Below are 24,791 nucleotides of genomic sequence, written 5' to 3'. Positions count from 1 at the left end.
AAAGTGTGCCATCGGAAAAGAGGAGGCCAAGTACCTGGGCTATGTTGTTGGGAGAGGCGAAATAAAGCCGCAAATCAAGAAAGTGGAGGCAATTCAAACCTGGCCGCAACCACTCTCGAAGAAGCAGGTGAGAGCATTCCTAGGAATGGTGGGATACTACCGGCGGTTTATCCAGAATTTCACCATGATTGCCGCGCCACTAACGGATCTTCTAAAAGGCACCAAATCAACCATGGTGAAATGGACGGAAGAAACGGAGACCACGTTTCAACAGTTGAAGCTAACACTGTGCAAGCAGCCGGTCCTGGTCGCGCCAGACTTCAAGAAAGAATTTGTGGTCCAGACGGACGCTTCAGAGGTTGGTCTAGGGGCTGTACTCTCCCAAGAGATAAATGGGGAAGAACATCCAATTCTCTATCTAAGCCGAAAGCTGTCCTCCTGCGAGAAGAACTACGCCATAGTAGAGAAAGAGTGTTTAGCCATAAAATGGGCCGTGGATACACTGAAATATTACCTACTAGGCCGGAAGTTTAGATTAGTATCAGACCATGCCCCGTTGAGATGGTTGAGGGAGAAGAGGGGTAAAAATGCCAGGGTAACTAGATGGTTCCTAGGACTTCAAGAGTTTAACTTTCACGTGGAGCATAGGCCTGGGAAGTTACATGGGAATGCAGATGCCCTCTCTAGGATTCCCTGCCTGGTGTCAGAAGGTGCCCAAACCCCCGACTTTGGGCAGAGGGGGGGAAATATGTGACAGTGTCACTGGTTTTATATGTGAGGGGAGGTAGGTGTCACTCAGGATGCTCTCCTGTGTGAACTAAGACCTACTTTATTTTTCTGCCAACGTGTTATATGCTGGTAGATTTACTCTGTTAAAGGGTGTGCGGTTTTATGGGAATGGCAAAGAGAGCGGGACGCCATTCCCCCTACCTCCCCTCAGGGTGTGGCTGAGCAATGTGTAAAAGCTCAGCCCTGTTTTTTTTACTCTGGAGTGTGGTCTGGGAGAGGGAAGTCTCCAGACAGTATTGTGGAAGCTGCAGAGCTTGTTACTTGGACTGTGCAGTTTATGCTACCGCGAGCGGGCGGAACCCACTCGTCTATGGACTGAGCTAGACTTTGTTTATTGTTTTTTTTTCCTGCGAAACCCTGCTGGTTTTATGCCAGATAATAAACCAGCAGGAACGTAACCTGAGAACGCGTGTCCTGAGTCTGCCTCCGGGAGAGCCGAGCGAGTCGTCTTGCTGCAATATATATATATATACAGTACAGACCAAAAGTTTGGACACACCATCTCATTTAAAGATTTTTCTGTATTTTCATGACTATGAAAATTGTACATTTACACTGAAGGCATCAAAACTATGAATTAACACATGTGGAATTATATACTTAACAAAAAAGTGTGAAACAACTGAAAATATGTCTTATATTCTAGGTTCTTCAAAGTAGCCACCTTTTGCTTTGATGACAGCTTTGCACATTCTTGGCATTCTCTGGATGAGCTTCATGAGGTAGTCACCGGAAATGGTCTTCCAACTATCTTGAAGGAGTTTCCAGAGATGCTTAGCACTTGTTGTCCCTTTTGCCTTCACTCTACGGTCCAGCTCACCCCAAACCATCTCGATTGGGTTCAGGTCTGGTGACTGTGGAGGCCAGGTCATTTGGCGTAGCACCCCATCACTCTCATTTTGGTCAAATAGCCCTTACACAGCCTGGAGGTGTGTTTGGGGTCATTGTCCTGTTGAAAAATAAATGATGGTCCAACTAAACGCAAACAGGATGGAATAGCATACCACTGCAAGATGCTGTGGTAGCCATGCTGGTTCAGTATGCCTTCAGTTTTGAATAAATCCCCAACAGTGTCACCAGCAAAGCACCCCCACACATCACACCTCCTCCTCCATGCTTCACGGTGGGAACCAGGCATGTACAGTCCATCCGTTCACCTTTTCTGCGTCACACAAAGACACGGTGGTTGGAACCAAAGATCTCAAATTTGGACTCATCAGACCAAAGCACAGATTTCCACTGGTCTAATGTCCATTCCTTGTGTTCTTTAGCCCAAACAAGTTTCTTCTGCTTGTTGCCTGTCCTTAGCAGTGGTTTCCTAGCAGCTATTTTACCATGCTGCACAAAGTCTCCTCTTAACAGTTGCTGTAGAGATGTGTCTGCTGCTAGAACTCTGTGTGGCATTGACCTGGTTTCTAATCTGAGCTGCTGTTAACCTGCGATTTCTGAGGCTGGTGACTTGGATAAACTTATCCTCAGAAGCAGAGATGACTCTTGGTCTTCCTTTCCTGGGGCGGTCCTCATGTGAGCCAGTTTCTCTGTAGAGCTTGATGGTTTTTGCAACTGCACTTGGGGACACTTTCAAACTTTGTCCAATTTTTCGGACTGACTGACCTTCATTTTTTAAAGTAATGATGGCCACTCGTTTTTCTTTACTTAGCTGCTTTTTTCTTGCCATAATACAAATTCTAACAGTCTATTCAGTAGGACTATCAGCTGTGTATCCACCAGACTTCTGCACAACACAACTGATGGTCCCAACCCCATTTATAAGGCAAGAAATCCCACTTATTAAACCTGACAGGGCACACCTGTGAAGTGAAAACCATTTCCGGTGACTACCTCTTGAAGGTGTGTCCAAGCTTTTGGTCTGTACTGTATATATATATACAGTTGAAACCAGAAGTTTATATACACTATATAAAAAGACACATATGCATTGTTTTCTCAATATCTGAAATGAAATCAGAATAAACCTTTTCCGTTTCAGGTCAATTAGGATTACCATAATTTTTAGTATTTGACAATTGCCAGAATAATGAGAGTGAATGTTATAAGGCATTTTTATTATTTACTGCAAAATCAAAAGTTTACATACATTTCATTAGTATTTGGTACAATTGCCCTTAAACTGAATGACTTGGGTCAAACGTTTGGGATATCCTTCCACAAGCTTCTCACAATAGTTGGTCGGAATTTGGGCCCATTCCTCCTGACAAAATTGGTGTAACTGATCCAGGTTTGTAGGTCGCCTTGCTCGCACCTGCATTTTCAGCTTTGCTCGTAAATTTTCAATAGGATTGAGATCAGGGCTTTGCGATGGCCACTCCAAAATATTGACTTTTTTATCCTTAAGCCACTTTGTTACCATTTTGTCAGTAAGCTTCGGGTCATTGTCCATTTGGAAAACCTATTTCCGCCCATGCTTTAACTTCCTGGCTGATATCTTGAGATTGCTTCAGTATTGCCATATAATCTTCTTTTCTCTTGATTCCATCTATTTTGTGAAGTACACCAGTCCCTGCTGCAGCAAAACAACCCCACAACATGATGCTACCGTCCCCGTGTTTCACAGTTGGGATGGTGTTCTTAAGCTTCCAAGCTTCTCTCTTTTTCCTTCAAATGTAACGATGGTCATTATGTCCAAAAAGTTAAATTTTAGTTTCATCAGACCACAGGACATGTCTTCAAAAATTAAGGTCTTTGCTCCTGTGCGCATTTGCAAACATTAATTTGGATTTTTTATGTTTCTTTTGGAGTAATGGCTTCTTCCTGGCAATGTGGCCTTTCAGCCCAGGTTGATGCAGTACTCGTTTCACTGTGGTTTTTGACACAATCTTACCAGCTTCCTCCATCATCTTCACAAGGTCTTTTGCTTTTGTCCTTGGGTTGATATGCACATGTCAGACCAAAGCTTGTTCTTCTCTGGGACACAGAACCCATCTCCTTCCTGAGTGGTATGATGGCTGAACATTCCCATCTTGTTTGTACCTGCGTATAATTGTTTGTACAGAAGATCGACGCACCTTCAGGTATCTTGAAATTGTACCCAAGGATGAGCCAGACTTGTGCAAGTCCACATTTCTCTTTCTGATATGTTGGCTGATTTCTATAGACTTTCCCATGATGCTACACAAAGAAGGTGTGTTTCAGGTGTGCATTAAAATACATCCCCACGTTTGTGTTTAACTCAGATGTTGCCAAAAAAACTATCTGAAACTTCCAAACACATGACATAATCATATGGGCAGTTTAAAGGCATAGTAATTTTAGTGTATGTAAACTTTTGACTTTGCAGTAAGTAATAAAAATGCCTTAAAACATTCCCTCTCTATCATTATTCTGGCATTTGGGAGATATTAAAAATTATGGTAATCCTACTTGACCTAAAACAGGAAAGGTTTTCTCATTTCATGTCAGATATTGAGAAAAACATGCATATGTGTGTTTTTATATTGTGTATGTAAACTTCTGGTTTCAACTGTGTACGTATATATATATATATATACATATACAGTACATACATATATTCCCTATTGATACTGCTGCCTTTAGAATAGGGACAGGTGCTAGGTATCATCAGCTGGAAATGAATGTTCATATTCTGGTCACCAGTGCTGTGGAGTCAGTAAGCCAAACCTCCGACTCCTCAATTTCCATGACACTGACTCCAACTCTGACTCCATGACTCCGACTCCCTCATACATGGCTCATGTTTAAGTGATAAATTTACTGCAGCACAGATTCATCTCAGCTAAAAGTCTAGACCCTTAGATCAGGAATAGGACAGACATTTATAGGACATTTCATAACTTTCCCAAATTCTTATGAAAAAATATTCCCCACAAACTGCATTGAACTACTGTACCTAATTTATTATATATTTTAGGAGTCGGAGTTTGTCCATTTTGTACCGACTCCGACTCCACCAAAATGGGCTCCGACTCCACAGCCCTGCTGTTCACATACATATCTTCCACAGTGCATAACTTGATTGATTTTTCTTCCATGCACTCATTGACCGATTCATAATTGTTATGGCGATCAGTACTCAGAAATTAATATCAAGGTTGACAGAAATTTATAATAGGTGACAGAAATTCATCGTAGTTGGCAGAATTTTTTCAAATTTTATAGAAATGAATTAAACTTAAAAAAAATGTCCTGATTTAATGTGTCCATTCGTAGTTTCTTTGTACCTTCTGTATGTAAGAGGTAGTGGTGGGAGACTTGACGCTACTGGAGCTGGAATTGCCACTTCAGTACTCTCCAGTGCTTTGTTTCTATCCATTTCTGGGTGCTTCTTGAAGTATGTTTGGGTTCATTGTCTTGCTGGAAGACCCATGACCTAAGATGCAAAGCCAGCTTTATGAAACTGGGCACTACATTGTGACCCAAAATCTTTGGGAATCTTCACATTTCATGATGCCTTGCACACAGTCAAGGCACCCTGTGCCAAAGGCAGCAAAACAACTCCTAAATTTGACTGAAAGTACTGTATTCTTTAACTTGTAAGCCTCATTCCATTTACAGTAAACAGTTGAATGATGTTCCTTACCAAGAAGCTCTGTCTTGGTCTCATCCATCCCCAAGATGCCTGGTGGCTCACTAAAAATAGGGAAGGCCGCTTGCTGGCACTCTATAAATTGTGAAGGCCACCCGCTGAACATCTAAATTCAAACTTTACAGAATATATATGAAAAAAATGTTTTTGACCACCTCAGATGGATACGTTATATTTCAGTAGTAGTACACCGCTATGCTAAGCATAGCCAGCTGATGGCCCTCTAACAATAGTGAGGGCTAACTGTTGGCCCTTTAACAATAGTAAGGACCGCCTGATGGACCTGTAAAATAGGCTTTGTGACTTTCAGAGTCCCTCCTTCATAAATGAAACAGGATGTGTCTGATCATGTCTCACACACCACATGGCCAGATAAGGTAGTAAAATGTTAAAATTACATTTACTGGTGAAGGTATTTTTCACCGTTGAAAGCAATGCAAAAGTGCAAAAATGCATCAAAAACACTATGTGTGAACATAGCCCAAGGTGTGGAGGAGCATTTTTGTTTTTGGTTATTTATTTTCCCTTATATACAAGTCATTACCCTGGAATGAATGTTTCTTAACATTTTTTCCAGGAAAATCCATTTTAGCTTAGTTTTTGTATGCTTTATTGCCAGTCCATAAAAGTGGCGTAATAGTCTGACTACATTGTTGACAGCAGTAACCTGGGATTCAGAGATGCTTCCAGAGGTCTTCCCCATGCTGTTCCCATTTCACTTCAGCACTGTTTCCATCGATTTCACCAATTATTAGGCCCCCTCCAAACCTCTGGGGGGGGCGCTTGGCGCCGGAAAAATGCTCGGGTTTCTCATTGACTTACATTGTACTTGTTACTCAAGCATCTGCGCATTACGAAATGAGTAACTAGTACCCAAGAATTTTAGTGCTCGCTCATCATTAGAGCCAACCCTTTGGGTAAAGCTGCACACAGGGCGGGAATGCTTCAGGTGGTGTATACAACTCAGCACATACTCAACTACCCACTGCCGTGTCACAGCTAGCTAAATTGTTATCATTAAAGGTTAGACTCCCTCCCCTGATTAGACCAGACAGCTTCGGTCAGTCAATCTTCCCACGCCCCATATGTGGCGGAGGTATGGAGGCACCTTGATAAAGGGCTGGATGGATTGGCAGGGGAACATGACTTGATAGTGATGCCTATAGCTTCAGGACTAAGGGGGTGGGTGAGCCTTGCTATAAGGAAGCCATGACATGTACAGTTTCCCCATTAGGCTACCACTTAGCTGTGTCTATAAAGGAAAAGATCTGGCACAACGTATATGTGGATTTACTATCATGCCAGCATCAAAAGAATTTTTAGCCAAGATTGAAAGGAAAGAAGATGAGTATAGGCACAGGCCTATCCCTAGGTCTTTTAACAATTGGCTGCAGGCATTTTGTATATGCCAGCATTATGGGAGAAAGGTTTCCAACAAAAATGTTCAGGATTATTTCAGCATGTCAGTATAGTCTTGGAGGCATATAAAAATTTTAGCGGTCTTATTTGAATTTTTCTACAATGAAAATTTCAGACAGAAGCTATAAGTGTACCTGTCCCTTACATGGAGAGTAAAGTATGTGGGCCTTTGGCTGAAGTTAATGCTACTGTCTAAGTCGGCAGAGCACACAGGTAGACATCCCAAACAGTAATTAGAAAAGGTGCCTGTTTTGCATTTAACCAGACCCAGTGTAAATGGCCTAATTCGTGTAAGTATAGATACGAATGTTCCTTTTGTGGAGGGACACATCTGATGGCAACATGTTTTAAAAAAGCCAACTTGTCGGGTCAGCTCTCCACAAAAGAATACCTTAGCAAAAGCAGTGACGCAAGTAAAACTGGAGAATATGTTAACATGATTAAACAGTATCCAAGCCGCAAGGCAGCCAAGCTGTTAACTGATTGTTTCTCTGTTGGTTTTGTTGTTCCTCCTTTTACTGGCACGAGATGTAGTTGGGTAAAAATTTTAGAATCTGGTGAGCTACATCTGGAGGTAGTAGCGGCAAAGTTGGATAAAAAACATAAGGCCGGCAGAATTGCTGTGCCCTTTGCAAAAGTACCTTTTACCAACTTTCGCTTATCACTACTGGATGTAGTTCCGTAAAAGGAACCAAATTCATTCAGGCTAATACATCATTTGTCATTTTCTTATGGTTCATCACTAAATGACATCATAGATGACAATTTAAAATCAGTATGCTATACGTCTTTTAAAAGTTAAAAAGGTTCGGTCCTGGTGCTTTAATGGTAAAGTCAGATATAGAAGCAGCATTTAGATTACTCTCTATTCACCTAGATGGGTTTAATTCTTTGTGCTTCCAGTTTACCCCCTCTACCTTCAGGCCCACGCATTTCAAGCTGTAAAACTCTTAGCCCTTTAACCCCCAAGGTCATTTGCACGTTAATGTCCAGGCCAATTTTTACAATTCTGACCAGTGAACTCTGAAACGATTCAACGGAATCCACTGATTCTGAGACTGTTTTTCCGTGACATATATTACTTCATGGTAGTGCTAAAATTTATTTGATATGACTGGCGTGTATTTTAAAAAAAAATCGGAAATTTAGAAAATTTTGCAATTTTTAAACCTTTAATTTTCATGCCCTTAAATCAGCAAGATATGTGTTAGGTGTCTGCTGGATCTGAAACTGGTTCAGAATCATCAGTGGATTCTGTGGTCTCCCATTCCAGTCCAGCCAGGGAAGATGCTGCTTAGCATCACCATCAGTCCCAACACCTAGCTGGTGCACGAGATGTACAAGTTGTCTTTTGGGTCTTTGTTCCTAGCAATGTGAAGCATAGGTTGCGGAGGGGAACAGGGCTACTACAGCCTAAGTCCAGGATGCACTGCACTGAGCATGCCTGTGACATGGCGGACCGTGATTGGTGGTTTGGTATCAGCTGATCCGATGACCTGGCACCGCCTGATTGGCCGTGGGTGACGTCACCAATAATGCGACGGTGGGCAGGGCTTAATCTTTAAATAGCCCGCCCACAAATATGGCGGTGCGCTCTGATCATTGAGCTGAGATTGTGTTACTGTGTGGACGCTTGTTTGTTTGGGCTCCACGTGCTCTCTTGCTGTTATTGCTTCGGACAGGCAGGTTTAGCTGGAGGGAGGCAGGTATCTTCATCTGACAGTCTGGCTCCGACAAGGGGGTCGCTATACACCCCGAGCAGACTGCGGACTCCGTATTCCTGGCACCGCCTGTTAGCCACGTAGAGAGATACTCCGCAGTCCGGTAGCATGCCGGCTGGGAGCACGTATACGCCGGCGTGAATCACACACACGTCCTAGCGCCTGCTACGTTGCCTCTGTGCAGTTAACAAGGCTACGGCTACATTATTTGTCGCACATCTCTCGTGCAGTTAACAGAGATAGTGCGAATCCGTATTCCCGTCCCGGTGTGCAGTACCACGGGAGGGATTGATATATTAGTTGGTTGTTTTACCTTCTTACTGGGAAGGTGTTCGGACGCAGTCTTCTAGGCTGCATCGCGGACCCCGGGTTCGGTTGCTTTCCATTATTAATAAAGTTGTTTGCAGCCGTCCCCATAACTATATGTCACACAAAATAGTTAATAAATAATATTTCCCACATGTCTACTTTACATCAGCACAATTTTGGAACCAAAAGTTTTTTTGTTAGGAAGTTATAAGGGTTAAAAGTTGACCAGCGATTTCTCATTTTTCCAACAAAATTTACAAAACCATTTTTTTAGGGCCCAAATCACATTTGAAGTGACTTTGAGGGGCCTTTATGACAGAAAATACCAAAAACTGGCACCATTCTAAAAACTGCATGGTGCTCATAACCACATTCAAGAAGTTTATTAAACCTTCAGGTGCTTCACAGGAATTTTTGGAATTTTTTTCACAAAAATGTTACTTTAGACCCAATTTTTTTTATTTTTGCAAGGGTAACAGGAAAAAAATGGAGCCAGAAATTTGTTGTTCAATTTCTCCTGAACATGCCGATACCCCATATGTGGGGGAAAATCACTGTTTGGGTGCACGTCAGGGCTCAGAAGGGAAAGAGCACAATTTGACATTTTGAATGTAAAATTTGCTTGAATAATTAGCCGACACTAGTCACGTTTGGGGAGCCCCTGATGTGCCGAAACAGTGGAAACCGCGACAAGTGACCATATTTTGGAAACTAGAGTCCTCAGGTTTCCTCAGGGAATGTATCTAGATGTGTGGTGAGCACTTTGAACCCCCAAGTGTTTCACAAAAGTTTATAACGTAGAGCCGTGAGAATAAAAAAAATCACTTTTTTCCAGAAAAATTACCTTTTAGCCCCAATTTTTTACATTTTCACAAGGGTAAAAAGAGAGATTGGATGCCAACAGTTGTTGTGCAATTTCTCCTGAGCAGGCAGATATCCATATGTGGTCGAAACTACTTTTGAGGCACAGTGCAAAGCTCAGAAGGGAAGAAGCGCCATATTGGAGTTCATATTTTGCTGGGCTGGTTCGACGGTGCCATGTCACATTGGCAGAGCCCGTAAGGTGCCAGAACAGCAGAACCCCCTATAAGAGACCTCATTTTACAAACTACACCTCTCAATGAATTCATCTAGGGGTGCAGTGAGCATGTTGACATCACATGTGCCTCACAGAATTTTTCACCTTTGAGTGGTGAAGAAAGAATAATTACAATTTTACCAGCAAAGTTTTGTTTTAGTCCTAAATTTTACATTTTCACACTGGGAAATGGGTGAAAATTAGTGATGAGCGAGCATACTCACAAGTAGTCACCCGAGCATCTCAGTACTCAAGAAGCTCGGAGCTCACCGAGTACTTTAGAGATGCTCAGGCGGATGCTCGGGTCCCCTCCCTGCATGTTTGGCGCTTTTTAGAGGGATTGCCTGCTACTCACTGTAATGCCGCAGCCATGTTGGTTGTGGCATTACAGTGATTGGCTGGCCGTACAGCATCATCAGGTGTCTATCAGACCTGGCGCCGCTGTGCTCATCTGTCTACTCCGCAATCAGGCAGTGTAGGGAGAGGTACTGCTGAGCTAGGGAGAGATTTGGTTGTGTATTAGGTAGTGTAGAGAGAAACCAAGTACATTACACATATCCATCTCAACAAACAGTCCTTCTGAGGACTAATCCATCTGCACAGATATCAGGCAGGCAGTGTATGCAGGCAGGTAGTGTATATAGCAGACTGCAGTGCATATAGCGTAAGAGGCTCCATTCCAGTTCTGCCTTCTGCTGCTGTTAGATATTTCTAGACAAAGGCCCAGGTCTCAGGGGCCAGGAATACATTTTTTTGGATCTTAATCCTCATTATTTGCTTAAAAAGCAATCCAGAGAACACCGTTTTTCTGCACCATTTGCTTGTTGGCACTGCAAAATACAGCCATGTCCTTTCCATATTACTGCGCTAAAAATCCAGCTATTTAAAACTGTGGTTTGTCCATCACATGGATCACATATAATTGCACTTAAAATATTGCCATTTCTGGCCTACATTTAAATTTTGCTGCAATGTGTCAGAGCAGCTATTGACACCAGTTTGCTGTTAAAAATAGTTACCTACAGGCCAGGTATTTAAAACTGTGGTTTCTCCGTCACACAGATCACATATAATTGCGCTCCAAATTCAGCCATTTGTAGTGAGCGTGGAAGATATTGTCCTCCATTTAAAATGGACAAGGCAAGGGACGGGGAACTGGATGTGATGGTGCATGCAGAGCCCGAGGCCGTGGGCAAGCTGAAATTGTGCCACAACAAACACCCACATCTTCTCGCCCGACCTTCCTGTCCCAATTACGAGGGGACTGCAGCACACCACTATTGAACCCAGAGCAGTGTCAAAAGGTTGTTGGTTGGATAGCGGATAATGCTTCCAGTCACTTTGCCACCACCACCACCCTGTCTTCCACACGGTCAAGTCTCAGTAGCCGTGAGTCTGGACTGCATATTCCTCACCCTGACCCTCCTTCCTCCCACCATGCCGAGTGCCCAGAGACAACTGATCCCACACTTGGACACTCTGAAGAGCTTTTTAATTTTCCATTTATAGATTCGGGCCTCTCGCCTGGTCCACTTGAAGCAGGGCAAGAGGAGATCGCATGTAGCAATGCCCAAATATTTGAGCAGTCACGGTCACACGAAGGAGACAGTGGGAAATTGTCACAAGAGGTGGACGTTGATGAGAAAAAATTGCCAGAAAGTCAGGAGGAGGACCAGGGTGCGGAAGTGGAAGACGAGGTGGTGGATGATATAGTAACTGACCCAACCTGGCAGGAGGACATGCAGAGCGAGGACAGCAGCACACAGGGGAGGGAGGCAGAGCACCCCAATAGGCAGGAAGAAGCAGTGTGGTGGCCACAGACAGAAGGCAGGCAACCGTTCCCCATAAAACCAACACGAAGGAAGTTGCCAGTACAACTGTTAGGTCTTCCCGAGTCTGGTTGTTTTTAAAGACTCTGCCGATAACCCCAAAAAGGCCATTTGTACCACCTGTCAGGCCAGCATAAGCAGGGGTCGCAAAACTAGCAGCCTGACCACCACCGGCATGATTAAGCACATGGCAGCAAATCACCCGACTTTGTGGGCCGAACCCCAGGGTCCAGGAACAGTGTTTGCAGGTGGCACCATTGCTTTATCCGCTGTTGTGTATGTAAGCCAATCCCCTGTCCATGGTGCATGCGAAGATGCCTCCTGCCTGCACCTGTCGTTGCAGCATCAGGAAGCACGTCCACATCCTTGTCCCAGCGCAGCGTTCTGTTGTCCGTACCCCAGTCCTTGGAACGCCAGTGCAAATACGCAGCCAACACCCCACAGGCCACACTACTAAATTCTCACATTTCACGACTGCTTGCGCTCGAAATGCTGCCTTTTAGGCTCGTGGAGACGGAAGCATTCCACAACCTGATGGCGACGGCTGTTCCTCGGTACTCGGTCCCCAGCCGCCACTATTTCTCAAGGTGTGCAGTCCCCGCATTACAAAAGCACGTGTCCCAAAACATTAGCCGTGCGCTCAACAAAGCAGTTACCGGGAAAGTCCACCTAACCACGGACACGTGGACAAGTGCTTTGTGGGCAGGGATGGTACATCTTGCTCACGGCACACTGGGTTAACATAGTGGAAGCTGGGACCCAGTCAGACCTTGGGACGGAACACGTCCTCCCGACACCAAGGATTGCGGGCCCTAGGTCAATCAGGGTTGCCCCCACAGTCTACAGCTCCTGCACCTCATCCTCCTCAGCCTCCTCCTCCTCTTCAGCCTCCATCTCTGAAATGACCACATCAGTCACAAGCTGGAAGCACTGCCTCAGCCAAGAGGCAACATGCTGTGCTGAAGCTAATATGCTTAGGTGACAAACTGCACAATGCTGAAGAGTTGTGGACAGCTCTCAAAGAGCAGGCAGATCTGAGGCTTACACCGCTGAACCTACAGCCAGGCATGGTCGTGTGTGACAATGGCTGGAACCTGGTGGCGGCTCTGAGGCGAGGCGAGCTCACACACGTACCATGCCTTGCCCATTTTCTTAACCTCGTGGTTCAGCGGTGTCTCAAATCCTACCCGGAGCTGCCGGATCTGCTTGTTAAAGTACGCCGCCTGTGTACCCATTTTAGAAAGTCACCTACAGCTTCCACCGCCCTTGCCGTGTTTCAGCAGCGTTTGCAGTTTCCGGCTCACAGACTGGTGTGTGATGTCCCCACACGTTGGAACTCTACACTGCAGATGTTGGGAAGGATTTGTGAGCAGAAGAGGTCACTTGTTGAGTACCAGCATCAACAAGGCCGTCGGTATTCAGTTCAGACTCCACACATAAGACCTCAGGAGTGGACATAGATGTCAGACATATGTACCATCCTCCAAAACTTTGAGGACTCCACCAAGATGGTAAGCAGTGATAACGCCATAATTAGCATCACCATCCCACTTCTCTGTCTTCTGAAATGGTCTCTGCTCACAATCAAAGAGGATGCATTGCAGGTGGAGCACGATGAGATGGAGCAAGGAACCATACAGGGTGATTATACACAGCCCAGCCTCATCTCATCCCAATGTGGATTGGGTGACAATGAGGAAGAGGAGGAGGATGAAGAACAGGAGCTAGTTTCATGCGCTATAGACAATACTACCTGCACAACTTGCATACCGTCTGTTCAGCGTGGATGGCCTGAGGACAGAGAGGAGGAGGAGGAGAGCATGGTCAGTCATCCTCTTGGTGAGGACACGGAAGTCTTGCCTGTTAGCAGTCTGGCACGCATGGCTGAGTTTATGTTACGCTGCCTTTCCCATGACCCTCTCGTTCTCAAAATTTTGGGTGACAGTCATTACTGGTTGGTGACACTTCTAGACCCACGCTACAAGGAGAACTTTATATCTCTTATTCCTGAGGCGGACAGGTCTACAAAAATGGGGCAGTACCAGAAGGCCCTTGTTGTGGAACTATTAAAAAATTCCCATCTGAAGACGCTGGCGGCAGAGGTCACAGTTCGTTGGACAACCAAGGAGTACAGGCGAGAGAGACACAACTTCAATCCAGCAGAGGCAGGGGAACACTGTCAAAGTTCTGGGAGAATTTTCTCAGCCCCTCCTATCGCACAAGCCCTGAGGCGTGGGGTACTCTCACAAGGAGTGCAAAGTTTGGGAAGATGCTGAGGGAGTACCTTGCCGACCGTACCAACATCCTCCATGATTCCTCTGTGCCTTATAATTATTGGGTATCCAAGCTGGATACGTGGAATGAACTGGCTCTCTATGCCTTGGAGGTCCTGGCCTGCCTTGCCACCAGCGTTTTATTTGACCGGGTTTTCAGTGCCGCTGATGGAATTATAACTGATAAGCGCATCCGCCTGTCAACTGAAAATGCTGACAGGCTGACACTTATAAAAATGAACAAGGGCTGGATTGGGCCAGACTTCTCAACACCACCGAATGATAGCAGCGTAACATAAACTCAAATCCAGTGTCTTTTTTTGGGAGGTGTATTCCCATGCACCTCATCACACACACACATGGGTATACGCTTCCTGATTTTGGCTATTTGCTCTTGTCCTCCTCTTTCTCCTCATTCTCATCCTCCACCACCAAATCAGCAGGGTGACCGTGGTCCGTGATGCAAGACCCACATAATTTTTATAAAGGGTGTTTATGATGACCGTCAAAAAATTTTTTTTATACAGTATGTTCATGTATACCCCCCAGGGGTAAATGTTTGTCAGCCCATACAATTAGTGCATGGGCATTACAAGTATAGGAGACCCACTACTTTCTAATGGGAACATTTTTTTATGAGGCCCACCTCCACATCTCTTCCAAGCGGCATTGGAGTGCCTCCCAATTTTTGTCAGCCATTGCATTCACTGCATATGCAAACACAATGGGAGACCCTCTTCCTAATGATGGGAACACTGTTTTCAGGAGCCCTCTGACCTCCACGTCTCTTCCAAGGGGCATTGGAGTGCCTCCAAATTTTTGGAAATCCTTGCATTCACTGCATAGGCAAACATAATGGGAGACCCATTTCCTAATATGGGAACATTGTTTTCAGGAAGCCCTCCTCTAAGTCTTTTCAAAGGGGTATTGGGGTGTGTTCAAATTTTGGGCAGCCCTGCCACTCACTGCATACACAATAACAGTATAGGAGACCCACTCTTTAGTAATGGGAACAATAAAACATAGCCGGCTGATGGCTCTCTAAGAATAGTGAGGGCCGACTGCTGGCCCTTTAAGAAGAGTAAAGCCGCCTGATGGCCCTATAAAAATATGCTTTGTGACTTTCAGAGTCCCTCCTTCATAAATGAAACATGATGTGTCTGATAATATCTCACACACCACATGGCCAGATAAGGTTGGAAAATGTTAAAATTACATTTCCTGGTGAATGCATTTGTCACGGTTGAAAGCAATGCAAAAGTGCAAAAACGCATCAAAAAACATTACGTGTGAACATAGCCCAAGGTGTGGAGGAGCATTTTTGTTTTTGGTTATTTATTTTACTTTATATACAAGTCATTACCCTGGAAAGGATGTTCCTTAACATATTTTCAGGAAAATCCATTTTGGTTTTGTTTTTGTATGTTTTATTGTGAGTCCGTGGCGTAATACCTCTGACAACGTTGTTAACAGAAGTGACCTGGGAGTTAGAAATGCTTCCAGGGGTCTTCCCCATGCTGTTCCCAAGTGATTTGAGCACTGTTCCCATCGATTTTGGCAATTTTTAGGCCCTCTACAGAGGGGGAGCCGCCTGAACAATGCTCGAGTTTCCCATAGACTTACATTGGGCTCGTTGCTCGGGTCGAGCACCTGAGTATTCCAATGTGCTCGACCCGAGCATCGAGCACCCGAGCATTTTAGTACTCGCCCATCACTAGTAAAAATGGCACCAAAATTTGTCACTCAATTCTTGCTGAATATAGAAATACCTTGTATTTACCCTGTACAGTACTGCTTAGCCACACGGTGATACTCGAGAGGGGTGGAGCGCTATGTGCCTCCTGGAGCGCAGATTTTCCTAAAATAGTATGCAGATTCCATATACACAGCTCCTACGTAATTCAGATGAACACCGAAGGGATCCATTCACTATAATGAGACAGCAGAGTTAGGCCTCTTTCACACTTCAGTGTGTCCGGTACGTGTGGTGACAGTTTCCACATGTCAGTGTGTTTCCACGGACCGTGTGTCCGTAGGCAAAACACGTTGACATGTTCATTTTTTTCATGCTGCACAGGCAGCAAAACATCTCACAGGGATGACACACTGAGCTCAGCGCAGTTCCGGGGCTCGCTCGCTGAAGTGAGCCATTCTCCCCGGCTCCTCGGCTTGAGCGGGTGGTCAGGTGAATTACAGCGAGAGACATCTTTAGACAGGTGAGTATAAGGATTTTTTTATTTTATTATTATTTTTACACCAGGACACAGCGGGAGCAGAGTACTACTCTCAACATTGTCCCGTGCTCACTCTGACAATGAGGGCAGCATTCAGCACCCGGTGCTTGGGAACAGTGCTAACTGTACCGCTGATTCCCAGGCGTCTGTATGTGTGCGCCTGATGCGGCACACGGTTTTCACATAGGTGCACATGGACACGGATATCTCCGGTACTGTTTTTTCCAGTACCGGAAATATCAGGGCGTGTCAAACCGACATTAATCTCCTCTGTTTAGCGGTGTCCTTTTTTTAAGAAGTTCACAATACAGGGGCCGATGGCACTTTTATGCACGCCTAATAAAAAGATGGACACCATGGGATCACAAGCCAGATGGCGTCCACGGTGCCTCCATCAGCCTCATTACAGGGAATCTTCCACCAGGGGTTCCGTCTGAATCATGTATTTCAGAGATTTACACTGAAACCCCGATGTAAGTGCTCAGCATAGAGCGCAGGATAAATGTGAGCCGGGCCTTACTGCAATCTTTGGGAGGCAGAATGAACAAATCAGCAGCAGGTGAAGAATTGGTTTTATTTATTTTTTTATGGTGTTCCTCATGCGGTTTAAGTGATTAGACAAATTTATTCTTCAGGTCGGTGCTATTACAGCGATACAAGATTTATATCTGGTTTTTATGTTTGGCTGCTGTCGTACACTAAAAAGCTTTTTTCGCAAAAAATAATTTTTTGCATCGCCATATTTTGAGAGCTATAATTTTTCCATATTTTGGCCAACAGAGCCATGTAAGGGTTTGTTTTTTGCATTTTCATTCCGATTTTTGTGAGGCAGAGTTAAACAAAAATCAACAATTCAGGAATCTTTTTTTTGTTTTTTTTATGCCATTCCTCGTGTGGTAAAATTGATAAGGCTGCTTTATTCTTCTGGTCAGTACGTTTACAGTGATACTACATTTATATTTTTTATGTTTTGGCGCTTTTACACAATAAAACTATTTTATAGAAAAATTTTTTTTTTTGCATCGCGTGTTCATTGAATAGCTACCGTATTTTATCGTAAAGCAAGTGATAAAGGAGTATAGGAAAGATCACTGTGATGGCAGGTGTCCTATTACCTAGGCCATTCTGAGGGACATATTTTCCAGTCTGTTGAATGAAGGTTTATTTGAACATGCGCCCTGTTGGGGGTGTGCATCTGCTGTTACATCAGTCTGGTAGGCCTCTGCAATTTCAATTTAGATGCATTTTAAGGAAATGCCTGTTTAAACTGGGCTTAGGGGAGAAATATTTTTCTACACATTCTTTTCAAATAGGAACTGTGACAGAAGCTACAAGATTAGAACTGAATGAGTCAGTTGTCAAAAAGCTGGGAGGGTGGTAGTCAAATTGCTATCAGCTGTATATTAAGAAGTAAAGTGTTACCAATGCCAGTATTACAGTATACAGGGTCGGACTGGAGTGCCTAGGGTCCACAGGGGGAATTAATTCCAGAGGGCCCACCCTACTGCTACTCTACGTAAATATTTTACGGGTTCAAATTCCAGCCTCATGCACATGTACAACATACAATACAGTGTGTATAACAGTGTGTGCCTCCTAATGAATATGCCTCAGCAAAACATGTCTCCCCTCCACCACTTTACCAGTGACTTTGTCACAGTCCCTTAACATTTTTTTCCAGGAAAATCAATTTTGGCTTCGTTTTTGTATGTTTCATTGTGAGTCCTTGAAAGTGGCTTATTAGTCTGACAACAATGTTCACAGCAGTGACCTGGGAGTCAGAGATGCTTCCAGGGGTTTTCCCTATGCTGTTCCCATATAATTTCAGCACTGTTCCCATCAATTTGGCCAATTTTTAGTTCCCCTCCAGACCTCCGGGAGGGGGCGGGGGGGAGGGCGCCGGAAAAATGCTCGAGTTTCCCATTGACTTACATTGGGCTCGTTACTTGGGTCGACCACCCGAGCATTACGATTTGCTTGACCCGAGCAACGTGCACCAGAGCATTTTAGTGCTTGCTCATCACTAGTAGGGTTCCTTGATGCAGCAGACAAGTAAAGTTGGCCAAGGTTAGTGGAGATGTCTTCTCTAGCTAGAAAGAAGAGAATAGAGAGACACGGCAGGTAGTTCCTTGATTTGTGAGAACTTCTGCTTTACTCATTAGGAGTTATACTATGATTTGCCCTTTTAGTCTTTGCGAAAAATAACAATGTTGAGCTAAAACAACATATTATTAGAAATAAAATAAGTTTTTATTTTCATGGCCCGATGGTAAAAATTGTATAAGACACCTTCGGAAGCAAAATGTTAACACACTTAGCAATTCAGAGAGAGAACATGTAAAGGTGCAAGTCCATCATCCTTCTGCTTCTAGCAAGTGATTCATCCCACTTCAATGCTGCATTGACAGCTTGTCTATGCAGAAATGTCCTATAATATCTTCCATGCTGCTGTATCATGTTCTTTGCAGCTTCTGTTTGTGTGCTGCACAGAGAAATAAGAGCAGGAATTCCTCTTACTAGCTCAGAAAAAAGCCATAAAATGGTTAGAAATTGTATTGTTTCTCATGTATAGATATAATATCTCCTGCTCCTTTCTTCTTTCCTCACTTTCCTCCTGGGGCTCTCTCACTAGGCCCGACTCTTGTCTCACTCCTTCCTTGCTCCCCTGAGCAGTTCTCCTCCTGAGCTCCCAACTCCCAACTGCCTCTCCTCTGAACCTCCGAACCACTTTCTAGAAGGTTCCCCTTCTTCTTATACTCCTACCCTTTGTGCTCCACTGAACTTCTTCCTCCACCCACACCCACTAAATGGTCCCCCCTCTCTTGGTCCCCCCCCCCTTCCAGCCAGGGACAGGGCTCAGCAGTGAACAAGTGCATCTTGCCCCTCCTGTTGGTCTGGAGTGGTGTAGTGTTGGATGTAGGTGTGTGGGTCCCAGGTAGTGCTCCCTCCTTACCTGAAAGTGGGGTACCACACCTCTGGATGAGATGCAGTGCCTCTGTGGCAACTAAACCCGCAGGGGCGCCACACATGCTCGCACTGGCCCACAGGGGAACAGGAGAATCCCCCTGTGGACTCCTGTGTGGGAGTGGGCCCCCTATAGGAATAATAATTGGCACAATACACTTGATTCACGATCTACAGACAACGGGACCATGCAATCACTCAATTTACAAGCTACCAGTTCATTATTATATAGAAGCCTAGGTAAATTTGTGAATGATAGTAACGTAATATGTGCATGTAGCTGAACAGAGGGCCCCCAGAGTCAACGCTATTGGTGGGGTTTCTGCAGCCCAATTTGACACTACTTCAATGGATCCTAGGTTGTCAACATTTGGAGGTATATACACTGCTCAAAAAAAATAAAGGGAACACTGAAATAACACATCCTAGATCTGAATGAATGAAATATTCTCATTGAATACTTTTGTTCTGTACAAAGTTGAATGTGCTGACAACAAAATCACACAAAAATCATCAATGGAAATCAAATTTATTAACCAATGGAGGCCTGGATTTGGAGTCACCCCCAAAATTAAAGTGCAAAAACACACTACAGGCTGATCCAACTTTGATGTAATGTCCTTAAAACAAGTCAAAATGAGGCTCAGTATTGTGTGTGGCCTCCACGTGCCTGTATGACCTCCCTACAATGCCTGGGCATGCTTCTGATGAGGTTGCGGTTGGTCTCCTGTGGTATCTCCTCCCAGACCTGGACTAAAGCATTCGCCAACTCCTGGACAGTCTGTGGTGCAACATGACGTTGGTGGATGGAGTGAGACATGATGTCCCAGATGTGCTCAATCGGATTCAGGTCTTGGGAACGGGCGGGCCAGTCCATAGCTTTAATGCCTTCATCTTGCAGGAACTGCTGACACACTCCAGTCACATGAGGTCTGGCATTGTCCTGCATTAGGAGGAACCCAGGGCCAACCGCACCAGCATATGGTCTCACAAGGGGTCTGAGGATCTCATCTCGGTACCTAATGGCAGTCAGGCTACCTCTGGCGAGCACATGGAGGGCTGTGCGGCCCTCCAAAGAAATGCCACCCCACACCATTACTGACCCACTGCCAAAACGGTCATGCTGAAGGATGTTGCAGGCAGCAGATCGCTCTCCACGGTGTCTCCAGGCTCTGTCACATGTGCTCAGTGTGAACCTGCTTTCATCTGTGAAGAGCACAGGGCGCCAGTGGCGACTTTGCCAATCCTGGTGTTCTGTGGCAAATGCCAAGCGTCCTGGGATGTGAGCACAACCCCCATCTGTGGACGTCGGGCCCTCATACCACCCTCATGGAGTCGGTTTCTAACCATTTGTGCAGACACATGCACATTTGTGGCCTGCTGGAGATCATTTTGCAGGGCTCTGGCAGTGCTCCTCCTGTTCCTCCTTGCACAAAGGCGGAGGTAGCAGTCCTGCTGCTGGGTTACTGCCCTCCCACGGCCCCCTCCACGTCTCCTGGTAGAGCCTCCAGCCTCTGGACACTACGCTGACAGACACAGCAAACCTTCTTGCCACAGTTCGCATTGATGTGCCATCCTGGATGAGCTGCACTATCTGAGCAACTTCTGTGGGTTGTAGTGTTCGTCTCATGCTACCACGAGTGTGAAAGTAAAACCAACATTGAAAAGTGACCAAAACATCAGCCAGAAAGCATTGGTACTGAGATGTGGTCTGTGGTTCCCACCTGCAGAACCCCTCCTTTATTGAGTGTGTCTTGATACTTGCCAATAATTTCCATCTATTGTCTATTCCATTTGCACAACAGCATGTGAAATTGATTGTCAATCAGTGTTGCTTCCTAAGTGGACAGTTTGATTTCACAGAAGTTTGATTTACTTGGAGTTATATTCTGTTGTTTGTGTTTCCTTTATTTTTTTTGAGCAGTGTAATATTGTTTCATAGCATTTACCTGAGATCCCTGGAGGTTCCTATTTTTGCCTGTAAAGCAGAATCTTTAACAGTAAAGTGTATGACTATGTTGTACTTATTTATCTTTAGGGAAAATTCTACAGCTGTACTGATAAAGCAAAGATGACAGCGGAAGAGTGCAGGTATGCTCCTTGTACTGTTTATTTCTAAGTGTCTGAGATTTTTTTTCATTTAATAGGAAGAAATTCTTCCTGTACATTTAAATTTGCTAGTATATTTTAACATTGGCTTTTTCATCCATAGGGGTTATTATATTGATGCTGAAGATGGAGACCCAACTCATTTGCAATTAAAATCAAGAATTTGGATGCATAGTGATTTCCATTTTGATAATGTACTCTCAGGAATGATGTCTCTTTTTACCATCTCTACCTTTGAGGGCTGGCCACAGTAAGTAATTAAAATTTGTATATGCCTTATATTGATGTTAAAGTCATAACATCACTCACAGTGCACACCTTTTCTTACTACATATAAATATATAGATATATATTCAAAATGTAGCATTATTCTCAGTTTACTGACATGAGTTTTAAGTTATTGCTCTATGGAGAGGGTAGGGTGAGGAGAAGAAAGAAGAGCAGACCTAGAGGCGGACATGGACGTTCTGTTGCAAGTTCTCCTAAATACACAGTTACACTTTAACTTAAAGCTCAACTGCATTAGGCCACATTCACACGTTCAGTATTTGGTAAGTATTTTTCATCAGAATTTGTTTCACAATATTTTTATTGAATTTTATCAACATTTAAACACAAACTCGAACATGTTTTGTATGGGGGGGGAGGGATGGAAAGGTGGGGGGGGATTTGTGAAAGGGGAAGGAGGGTAATCAGGTACATTAGCATTGTTTATCCATGATAATATAAATCAAAACAAAACATAACAAGTAAAAGCAAATATGCTTAGCAATGACACATTGGAACAACATGTTAAACCTGTGTGAAAGGTTTGGGAATGACGATTGTCTGTCTATGGTTTCTCTTTAATCGGGGAATTTTTTTGACCATAATGACCATTTTTTTAAGTTTCTTGTTGAGCCATTTATGCTGGAAGCATATCTGAACTCGTACGATTTATGGAGTGAGATTCTGCCTAGAAGTTTGAAGAAACGAGGGGGATCTGGTTTCTTCCAGTTATATGCGATTGAATTTTTTATTACCAAACATATGTGGATGATAAGGTATCTAGTGTGTGAGGTCAGTGATTCCAACTCTAAGGACAAGAGAGCCTTCTGGGGTGTAAGGGTGATTTCTTGGTTGGTTAGGTTATTAATTAGTTTAGACGTCTGAGCCCAGATTTTTTTAATTTTGGGGCAGTTCCAGAAAATGTAGATCAGATCTCCGTATTACCCGCAATTTCTCCAACAGAGAGGGGACTTGTTGGGGTCTATATGCGAGAGCCTTAAAGGGGTATAGTACCAACGTGATAACGTTTTATAGTATCCCTCATGTAACGCCATGCAAATGTTGGAGGAATATGACGAGCAGAGGGCGTTTTTACACATCTCCATTGTGAAGGATGTATTTAAGTCTACTTCCCATTTTTTCATGAATGTAGTTTTTTTAAAAAATGCGTCTTTGTTAAAACTTGAGTAAATATATTTCAGACTCCAGAAGATGTTATGGTTTGTATTACGAAGTAAGTTTATAGAGGCCTCAGACATTGATTTCCTGCTGGATAAAAATATCCCAATCATGTCCTTAGTCATTGAGTAGTAGATGAACTCGTCAGATGTCAATTTAAATTTGGATTTTAGTTCTGCGAAGGGAATAAAATTGCTACCGTTAAAAATGTCTTTGATTTTGATTATGCCTGTGATGGGCCAATGAGAGGGGAATGGGTGATTGTCGATTGCTGCAATATATGAAAGAGGAAAATTCAGTGAGTTATTTGAATTGTTTTTGCTTCTATTGAGAGTAATGAACTTTCCCCAAGCAAATAAAGCAGCTTGGAAGATAGGGTGGGATGGAGTATACCGGGATTTTTTGAAAAGATTATTAAGGAGTAGATTTTGGGGAAGATGGTTACCATTGAGCAATGTCTCCAATTCAATCCATGCTGGAGGGTGTTTTGAATGTAACCAGTATTGGCTTTGTTTAATTAAATTTGCTAAATAGTAAGCGTTCACATTGATGAGACCAATGCCACGTTAACTTTGTTTTTATATAGCAAAGCTGTCGGGGTCCTCGCTTTTTTAGCGCTCCAAATGAATGTATTGGTAAGGCATTGCATCTTGGTTATGTATGGGGCGGGAATAATTAAGGGAAGGTTTCTTAGTACGTATAAGATTTTAGGAAGTACAAATGCTTTCAGGATTAGCGACTTGCCTAGCCACGATAGGTCTTTGTCGTTAAAGTATTGTAAGTCTTTATTTATTGTTTCTGTAATTGAAACCATATTTTTGGTGATAATTGAGTTTAGATTTTTTGTGATAATGATTCCTAGGTATGTGAATTCTTCCTCTTCCCAATCGTAGTTCAAGTCTTTTTTTATTTTATTTATTATGCAGTTGCTTAGGTTGATTTCGATTATTTTTGATTTTTTGTTGTTTATTTTGAAATACAATATTTCTGAGAATTTTTCCAGGGTGTTTATTACCTCTTTGACCGAATTGAGGCGGTCAGCTAGTGTAAGGAGGATATCGTCTGCAAACAGATTAATTTTAAATTGTCGGGAGCCTGCCTGTATCCCTTTGATATTTTCATTTTCCCTGATTTTTTTGCGAGGGGTTCAATTGCCAAAGCAAACAAAAGAGGTGATAGGGGGCAACTCTGCCTGGTTCTGTTATTTATTTTTATTGGCCTAGATAAGTGATTGTTGGCGTATATTTTGGCAGAGAGGTTAGAGTATAAGGCGAGGATGGAAGACAAAATTTTTTCGTCAAAACCAAATTTCATTAGTGCAAGTTTTAAATATAGCCAGTTGAGACGATCGAACGCTTTTTCAGCGTCAAGCGTCAGGAGGATTGATGGGGTTTTGGATAAATTCAATAATTTGATAATATTAATGAGGCGTCTCGTTCCGTCTGTAGATTGTCTTTTTTCGACAAAGCCAATTTGATCGTTGTTTATTAAGGTAGGTAATATAGATTTTAATCTATTTGCCAACACTTTTGAGTATAGTTTGACATCGGTGTTTATAAGGGAGATGGGCCTGAAGTTTTTGACATCCTCCGGATTTCCTTTGGGTTTGGGTATAAGTATGATTATGGCTTCCTGCATTTCGTCTGGGAATGAGCCCTGAGACGCTGCATTATTAAATACTTGGGTGAGGTGAGGGGTAAGAATAGATTCGAACGTTTTGAAATATTCGTTGGTGAATCCGTCGGGGCATTTGGGATTTTTAGGGTTTTAGTTGTGTTATTGCTTTGACGACCTCTTTTTCTGTAAAGGGGGATGATAAGGTTTCTAAGTCATGTTTACTGGCTTTTGGTAGATTAATTCAGGAAAGGAATTTGTTGATGAGTTCTTTGTTAGGCTTTGGTATGGAATCATTTGTGTTAATATTATATAGTTTATGATAGTATTTCTCAAAAGTGGAGACTATCTCTTTTGGGTGATGTTTAAGTGTGCCATCCTCCGATAGAACTTTATTAATCCTGTTTTGTATCCTCTTTTTCTTAATACGGTTCATCATAAA

At 43.5% G+C, this 24,791-nt stretch overlaps 1 protein-coding gene across 1 annotated transcript in view; it reads left to right on the top strand.

Annotated features, from left to right (window-relative positions):
• CACNA1S (calcium voltage-gated channel subunit alpha1 S) overlaps nucleotides 1-24,791 on the top strand; it is a 1,485,309-nt gene that overhangs the window by 800,389 nt on the left and 660,129 nt on the right. The window contains exons 24-25 of the mRNA XM_073685020.1: nucleotides 21,219-21,271; nucleotides 21,393-21,539. Coding sequence (XP_073541121.1) covers nucleotides 21,219-21,271; nucleotides 21,393-21,539 — 200 coding nt within the window. The remainder of the gene's footprint in view (nucleotides 1-21,218; nucleotides 21,272-21,392; nucleotides 21,540-24,791) is intronic.

Source organism: Phyllobates terribilis, unplaced genomic scaffold (assembly GCF_046119375.1).
Source record: "Phyllobates terribilis strain yellow unplaced genomic scaffold, ASM4611937v1 Scaffold_1__5_contigs__length_1240528914, whole genome shotgun sequence".
Taxonomy (NCBI): Eukaryota; Metazoa; Chordata; class Amphibia; order Anura; family Dendrobatidae; genus Phyllobates; species Phyllobates terribilis.
Note: the sequence above shows the minus strand (reverse complement) of the source record. Positions and strands in the feature narration are given on the sequence as shown.